Source organism: Tarenaya hassleriana, unplaced genomic scaffold, assembly GCF_000463585.1.
Source record: "Tarenaya hassleriana unplaced genomic scaffold, ASM46358v1 Cleome1, whole genome shotgun sequence".
NCBI lineage: Eukaryota > Viridiplantae > Streptophyta > Magnoliopsida > Brassicales > Cleomaceae > Tarenaya > Tarenaya hassleriana.
Window position 1 is genome coordinate 8,367,985 of NW_010960187.1, and position 7,504 is coordinate 8,375,488.

The window sequence follows — 7,504 nt, forward strand, 5'->3', positions numbered from 1 at the left end:
AAAGAGGATAACATGGAAAGAGAAGACATCAAGATCTTGGTGAAGAAATGGTGGGATATATATAACGATGAATCTCTCGATTCCAACACCAAAATCTCTGAAAATGCAGAGGAAACCGTTAAGATATCATCGATAATCATGGCTTCATCTCCAGAACCGCACATTCCATACCTTCCTGCACCATCTGCTGCTTGAGGAATCTTACAAAACAAGGGCATATTGTCGTGTTTTATGTTCTCTTCCGGGTTTTTGATTGATAAAAAGAATTACAGGTTTGTCTCAATGGAGATGCTTGATATATATATATGTATAGTATAACCTAAGTGTGTAAAGGTGTTGTGATACTGAGAAAATGTGATATTTCATGTTAGTGATATATATGTACTGAGTGTATGTATGTATGTATGTATGTATGTATGTATATATGGATGTGAAGCAGTGCACAAGAACCATACAGTTAAACTGTAAAGCTTAATGATTTTTTTTCAGTTCCCCAGTGTGTGATCAGACGAAATCTTTCGAGAAATCTTAACGCAGCTTCAAAAAGTTTCGTGCTTTTCACGGTATCAACAAGGAAACTTTTGTTCGAACATTGAAGCTTGCCAGAGCTCCTACGCAGGAATTCGTGAACGAAGCAATGATATCGTTAACTTTTTTTATCTATTCTCTTTTCACGGGATTTGCATCTGCTCGACGATTATCTGAAGTTATCATCATAAAAAGCACATCTCTCAGCTTTCGAGCTTCAATCCCATCTTTTCTCGCCTACCATAATGTGTAGAAATCATGTCAAGATTGAACAATTCTTGTGTCTGTGGATGATTCAGATCAGAAGAAATCTCTATTACCTTGACGTTAAGGATGTTCATTACACTCTCATTGAGTCTGGTGAAATTGACGTTGATGATCTCTAAGCCTGTAGAGTTCAAAGCCTCGATCACTCTCTTGAATCCGTCTCTTTTATTCTCGTGCGAAACCCTGATCAAGAACTCTCTTTCACTGATCTTGTGGACTTCCAGATTCACCTAACAAGGATAAAAGCAGGACAGACTCGATCAAGACAGGAAGAGCCGAAGAACTGGTTTAGTTTAAGGTTGTTCTACGTTATGCTAACCTCGTTCTGTTTCCTGTTAAGTTCAGAAGAAACTTGGTAAGTTGCAGGATCGGCAGCCATGGAAGGATCTTCGTCGGGTTTTTTTGCCATGATCTCTTCTGCGACGCTTTCTATGTATTCCATATCATTCATGTGCTTCAGCTCATCTTCCAGCTTCCGTTTCTCCTCGTGTAACTCGTTTATGTAATTGATCGCATCACTCAGGGTTCCAGCTTTATCCATCTGCATTTCCATGGATACAAATCATCAAGAATGACCAAATTTCATACAAGGGTTTGGTTTCACTCACAAAAGGGCTGGATACTGAAAAAAGTTTCGAAAACCTTTGTGATCTTGGGGACTAGAGCTCGTAGAGCGTAAATCCCTTGATTAATCCGGTATCTCCTATTCCTCTCCGTGATAATATTCTTCGATTTGCCCATTTCTTTTACGACCTTTTTGATGGATTTGAAGCCATTGTCTCGGCCGGCAATATCCTTCTTGCTCTTGCTGCTCAACAGCAAACATGGCGGCGGTTCCTGCTTGTACAAGAGCTCAAGGTGGTTTGGCAATGGAGGTTGGGTTTCACTGGAGGGATTGGAACCACTTGATGAGCCATCAAAGCTTATATTCACGCCGGTATTAGCAGATCCTTGTACAGTCTGCTCGAGAAATGGCTCAAACAGAGGCCGTGGCTTCAGGCCTATGCGAAGATCGCTCAAGAAAGCGTTACAACTCGATATAATCGAATCAACCACCGCTTGATCCACGGGTTTCTGCAAAAAAGGAATATTAGTAAATGGTATCAGATCAAGAAAATATGAAGGTATCACCAGTTCTTGAGAGAGTGAATCTGAATTGGGTAAAGGGGCTTTGCCAGTTTTGTGGAGAAAAGCTCAACAAGGCCATCATTCACAGGAACAAGAACTCGGGTCCTGAACACATCCTGCAAGGGCTTTCATGAACCACACATCAGATGAAATCCGGAATCCGGTCAATACAGTGTAAGAAAAACGAAAGTCAGGAGAAGGGATTTCACATTTGAAGACCCTAGACCAGACCCATTGCCTTGATTGTTAAGCAACCATCTCGATAACTTTGACATCACAACTTCTCCATGAATCCTGTTCTTAGCAGAAAAAAAAAACACTTCATAATCATTTTAAAGAAGTAGCAAAAACAAGGAAGAACAGAATCATGGGAAATGGAATTTTGATCTGTACCCAGGATAGAGAGGCATGAACAGAGGGAAACGAGAAAGAACTTCACATGGTAAGGTTCTTAAAGGATGCTTCTTGTGTTCATCTCTGCACATCGAAACCCCCTTCTTCTGTTCTCCTTCTCCTCCTTCTCCTTCCTCTTCAACGTTTTCATGCTTAATATGTTCACCGCTATAACCACCACTGCAGCAACAATCAACCCATTCCATAAACCTGCTAGCAAATTTGTACATGAAGGAATATCAGAAGGTTTATCACGAAAACTTGGAAACTGCAAGAACTTTCAACATGACAATATCAATGTTACAGCAGAAATGAATCAGACTATATGTATGTATATATTCTTACATATCCATTTCTACATTCAAAACCTGGTATTTCCGACACGGAATAATAGCCAGAACAAGATGAACAGAAGCATTCAGAAACCAAGATGAAAAAGGTAGAAAATTAGACAAACAACAGAGAAGAACAAATCCAGAAGCCTGTATGAAGATAATAATGCCAAACGCCCAAAATCATTAAGCACAAAAGGCAATGAATCAAAATGGGAAATGGGTTCACAAACCAATGTGTATATAAGCAAAAGGATACAGAGGGGAAAAAACCAGAAAGCAAAAGATACAAAAACCTAGAAGGATCATCGCCCAGTTTCCAGATGATACAGAAATCCCAATCCTTGGAATCAACAAAGGGCCGGAGCAGCTCCTTCACTCTCGCAACCCCTCTCATTCTCTCTCTCTCTCTAACAACAAAAATCCAACACTTGAATCTCTTCTCTGCCCTTTTTTTTTCTTTTTTCTTACTCTGTAGTATATAACGAGGAAGAGAGAGAGAGAGAGAGAGAGAGAGAGAGAGAGAGAGAGAGAGAGAGGACTCTGCAGTGTCTCCGGATACACAGCAGTTGTCCGCCAAAAGAAAATCATTGAGGGAATATACGATCGTACAAAGACATCCGTAACCAACTCTGCTTTTGTTGATATTATCCGAAGAAAGAAACAAAGTTTTCAGCTTTTTTGAATCAAAACCGGGAGGAAAGAGAGTATCGTCTACGAGTCTGTACCAAATCTTTGACAGAGAAAAGACTGACATTGGCAGAGAGAGAGAGAGAGAGAGAGAGGGTTTTGTTTTGCTCTGACTGTACTAAGAAAAGCATCATGTGCTCAAAAAACGGCCATGGAAAGGGATTGAAGAAAAAAAGAACAAAGCAGCGTTGTCTTTGATAGCTACTCATAACAGCATCAAATCAACGAAGCTGCTTCAAAATCTTTTATCTCATATGTTTGCGATTCTCATTAAGATTCATGTCGGCGGCTCCATTTTCTGTATGCTGATTTGTTTCGTTTCAATTGGGGCACTAGGACAGGGAGAAAGAGTAATTTTTTCCCGTGAAATGGCATTCGACTTATGGGTCAATAGAAAACCAGAGACCAAATCATAAACCCAGTACAAAAGGAGACAAATTTAATGAACCCTCTCTTGCAAAAGTTTCTTGACTTTTTCTCTATCCAAGAGAGGAAAAAAGAAGTTTTGGAGGATTTGTACTGAGACCTCTTTCGAATGTCCAGCTTTATTCGTTTGCAAAATGAGGGAAGTTCTAACGAAATCGAGCCGCAAAAGTTGTCTGCTTCTTTGTCACATTCTTTCAGAAAACAGGGATGAAAATGAAAAAACAGAGGGCTTGATTGATCCAAACAGAACGTTAGTGCAAATATCAAAGTCTTTCAGGAATTGAAGGGCTTCACTGCAATATGAGGAAGAAAGAGAACGAACAACAAAAAAAGGAGATAAAACAGAGTAACAGATCCGGAATATTACCCAAATAACCCACTTGGGTCGCAGTAATTTCAGGGTACACCACCCAAAAAAAAAAAAAAATTTCAATTTTAACCCACTTTTCGGTTGAAAAAGTCCAAAATACCATTTTCGTTTTATTTTTTGCGACCTTTTTGCGACTAACATATAACTGATATACAACTAAAATAAGACGGATATTTTTTTTGCCACCTTTTTGTAACTATATTTAGAATTAATTACGAAGTTTGTTTTCGAACGGATAAATATCGTGATTCATTAAAGGTAATTTCGTCTTTTTATAGAGAAAAAAATATGTTATGTTTTTTGCGGTATACCGGTGAAATAGATGCGACCCCAAATGGCTCATTTGAGTGAAGAAACCAAACAGATCTATATCTCTTTCCTGGGGAGGACGATGGCGAAGCATTGATCATCCATTCTCATCCAATTCCATGGAAGATCTCTTTGATCCTTCGCTTTGCCTCGAAGACACTCACATGAGACAAGGCCTCAAAGAGACATTAATTCAGCGTCGAGCATCGGCTGAGATCTCTCTATACATACGTCCTTGGGTTTCGCTAGATTTCGGTTGATTCAATCTGGGTTCGATTCATTCTGCGAAGAGAGGAAGAGGGCTTGCTCGTGTGTAACCAAGAACTTGCAAAGATTCAAACTTTAAAACATTTCCCCATCGTTAGCCGTTCAACTGTTCATAAACCAAAGCTCGAACATCTTTTCTCTGGCAAACTATACACTTGTTTTGTGACTGCTTATGTATCTCCACAATTTCTAAAACCTGGAAATGGCGTTCCCAAGGCAAATTCGAAATGGGTTTAGTCTGATCTGAGTAATGAGTATGCAGATCTACTGAATGACATTAGACACCCCAATAAAGGAAAGGGAAAAGAATCTTTACAAGAATCAGAATCATACGCATTTTGCTACAACTCCAAGGTTTTAGGTCATAGTGTTTAGACACAGGTGATCTCATTCGGATGTGCATCTGATCTCATTTGATATGGAAATGTTTGAGAAAAGATAAAATCTTCCTGCAAAATCTCGAATTGGAGACTAAACAATGGGGTGTAATTTGCAAATTTAAAAGCATAGGGGTTATTTTACGACGACGAAGATTCTTCAATGCATTACACGTGTATATTCAAGGATCGATATAAATCAGGGCTTCAGCTCTCGCTCATCAGATCTAAAATCGCCGTTTCGTCTCTTCTGTTCAACCCACACGCGCAGGCAGGTTAGTTCAACCCTGATCGCATCCTGAATCTGAATAATTCGGTATTTACGGGATAAGATCTCTGTTCTGCGCTCGCTCGATCCGGAGTTTCGGATGAGAGTATTAGATTTGTTTTCGTTTTTGCGTAATTAGCGTACGATTTTCGGATCGAGTTTGGTTTTCGTTTGGCGATCTGTCTGGATGGTGTTGTAGCTGTCGGATTATGCATGTTGTTTGATTACGATAAGATGTCTGAAGATTGAAGATGTGTATCTCGTCGATCTCTGTGTGGGTAATCTAATCTGTGTCAATGGTGGTTGTCCGTGGTTCAATTCAAGTATTCAAAATTGTTTTATGCGAGCTTCTTTGACATTGTCCCTTAGTGCTTGTGTGGGCGTGCGATTGGTTGACCGTATTATGTAAGTGAAAATCATGTGGAAGAATTTTTGGGCAACATTGAATTTGCTTGATTGGTGTCGATCCTTCCTCATAAACACACTTTTCTTGGCTGTTCTAAGCTTTTCTACAATGGCCGAATCAAAATCTACCCTGAGGAAACCGGTGTTCACCAAGATTAACGAGTTGAGGCCAGGAACCAGTGGTCATACACTGACTGTTAAGGTTGTCAGCACGAAGATGGTGATGCAGAGAGGTCGCACCAATGGCCCTCAGGCACGACAGATGCGGATTGCGGAATGTTTGATCGGAGATGAGACAGGGATGGTCATCTTTACTGCAAGAAATGATCAAGGTAAAAAAAAAAACAGTTTCTGTATTGTCTCCCGTCACAATCTTAAAGATTTCTTCTCATACATTGCCAAATCACCATTCTGGTTATATGCATATGTAGTGGCCGTGTATACATCTTGGATTTTATCCAGGGAGAAATGGAATGTGATTTTCTTCCGAGGTGGCGTGTTCTTGCATATATGTTCAAGACATTTTCTCGGAGATTAGATTCTGACAATGTCTATATTTCTGTTGTGTATACAATCTTTGATCTCATCCAATAGTATAAGGGAGAAATGGAATGTGTTTTTCTTTCTTTTGAGATGGCTTGTTCTTTTGCATATGTGTTCAATAGTTTTCCTTAACGTTGTGTATTTTGTATTCCGTGGTGATCAGTCGATTTGATGAAAGAGGGGGCCACAGTGATTCTCCGAAATGCGAAGATTGACATGTTCAAGGGATCGATGAGGCTAGCGGTGGACAAGTGGGGACGTGTCGAGGTCGCTGATCCTGCAGATTTCACCGTGAAGGAAGACAATAACCTTTCCTTGATCGAGTATGAACTCGTTAACGTGGTCGAAGAGTGACGGATCTTCCCCCCCGGGAACTCGTTAACTTGTCCGGCTTTCCTCCGTTTTAAGTGCTTTGGCCTTCCTTGTGATGTAGTTTCCGACTTTTTTTGTACATTGATTCTCTCTTCGGCGCATATTTAACACAAACTTTTGTTTATTTTGTTACCGTGTTATAAACCGTGGCAGTGAAAAGTAAATCATTGGAGATTTTCCAGATTTTTCACAGCGTGGCATGGGGTTTCATGTGAAGGATAGTATGTCACAAAAGTTATATTATCAAAACACAGTTTTTTTTTTTTGTAACGGAAAAGATAGATTTATCAAAGGGGTCGAGGAAGTCAATGTGAATTCTTTTCTCAAAATTTGAGATTCAGATTCAAGAAGGGATAGACGTTAAACGCTTGCGTTTTCACCGGTTGGATTATCCAAATTTGGATATAGTTACAAAGAGTTATATAAGTTTGTATTATACTGGATTCGATTCCGATGGTAGGGAGAAATGTAATTTCTGGATTAAAATGATCCATATACAAAGGCTGGTCCCGGACCTAGGATGTATGTAGTCGGGCCGAAGGAACCATCCTGGTTATAAAAAAAAGTTTGTATTATAAAAAAAACACTCGATTAGCATATCTCGAACGAGTTTTTTTCTTTAACGTATTGGAGATATATACAAAATATATTAATATTGTTGTTTAGATTATGAAAAATATTAATATATAAATTCTAATATTATAATGTAAAATCTTTGTAATTCTCATTGGTAAATATTCCTAATATAATCACAAATTAAACTCTTTAAATCTTTATTACGGACATGGAATTAATAGTCGGTGCTCTATAGCAAATGCATATATATATA

General features: G+C 39.1%; 3 protein-coding genes across 5 annotated transcripts in view; 2 read left to right on the plus strand and 1 right to left on the minus strand.

Annotated features, from left to right (window-relative positions):
* The window catches only part of LOC104819456 (galactinol synthase 4-like), a 1,864-nt gene extending 1,373 nt beyond the window's left edge, over positions 1-491 (plus strand). Inside the window, 1 exon segment of the mRNA XM_010549535.1 lies at positions 1-491. This exon segment is cut by the window's left edge and continues 12 nt beyond it. Within this exon segment, the coding sequence (XP_010547837.1) occupies positions 1-195 (195 nt within the window). The 3' untranslated portion in view covers positions 196-491.
* Positions 492-571: 80 nt separating this feature from the next.
* LOC104819442 (transcription factor bHLH90) lies at positions 572-3,696 on the minus strand. Of its 3 annotated transcripts, none has more exons than XM_010549514.2 (8): positions 2,945-3,696; positions 2,317-2,526; positions 2,133-2,217; positions 1,971-2,048; positions 1,438-1,869; positions 1,115-1,336; positions 849-1,025; positions 572-765 (listed from the first exon to the last, which is right to left on the minus strand). In XM_010549514.2, the coding sequence occupies exons 1-8, from the start codon at positions 3,403-3,405 to the stop codon at positions 661-663; spliced, it is 1,770 nt and encodes a 589-aa protein (XP_010547816.1). In that variant the 5' UTR covers positions 3,406-3,696; the 3' UTR covers positions 572-660. The 3 variants fall into 3 exon arrangements, with proteins under 3 accessions (XP_010547816.1, XP_010547824.1, XP_019057018.1); XM_010549522.2 differs by having other exon boundaries at positions 1,971-2,039; positions 2,945-3,695; XM_019201473.1 differs by having other exon boundaries at positions 2,317-2,496; positions 2,945-3,692.
* A 1,559-nt stretch (positions 3,697-5,255) lies between these two features.
* On the plus strand, positions 5,256-6,865 carry LOC104819465 (uncharacterized protein At4g28440-like). The gene is made up of 3 exons (XM_010549546.1): positions 5,256-5,362; positions 5,860-6,092; positions 6,467-6,865. Exons 2-3 carry the CDS (start codon positions 5,870-5,872, stop codon positions 6,655-6,657), a joined length of 414 nt encoding a protein of 137 aa, XP_010547848.1. The 5' UTR covers positions 5,256-5,362; positions 5,860-5,869; the 3' UTR covers positions 6,658-6,865.
* The last annotated feature ends 639 nt before the right edge of the window (positions 6,866-7,504 follow it).

What these genes read in the sequence shown, in the direction of transcription:
- LOC104819442 (XM_010549514.2), bottom strand. Translation starts at nt 3,405, where the DNA reads ATGTCAGTCTTTTCTCTGTCAAAGATTTGGTACAGACTCGTAGACGAT. An exon ending in CTGGTCTAGGGTCTTCAAAT is followed by an intron (nt 2,049 to 2,132) that starts GTGAAATCCCTT and finishes GGTTCATGAAAG; the next exon opens with CCCTTGCAGGATGTGTTCAG. An exon ending in TTAACAGGAAACAGAACGAG is followed by an intron (nt 1,026 to 1,114) that starts GTTAGCATAACG and finishes TATCCTTGTTAG; the next exon opens with GTGAATCTGGAAGTCCACAA.
- LOC104819465 (XM_010549546.1), top strand. Translation starts at nt 5,870, where the DNA reads ATGGCCGAATCAAAATCTACCCTGAGGAAACCGGTGTTCACCAAGATT. An exon ending in TACTGCAAGAAATGATCAAG is followed by an intron (nt 6,093 to 6,466) that starts GTAAAAAAAAAA and finishes CGTGGTGATCAG; the next exon opens with TCGATTTGATGAAAGAGGGG.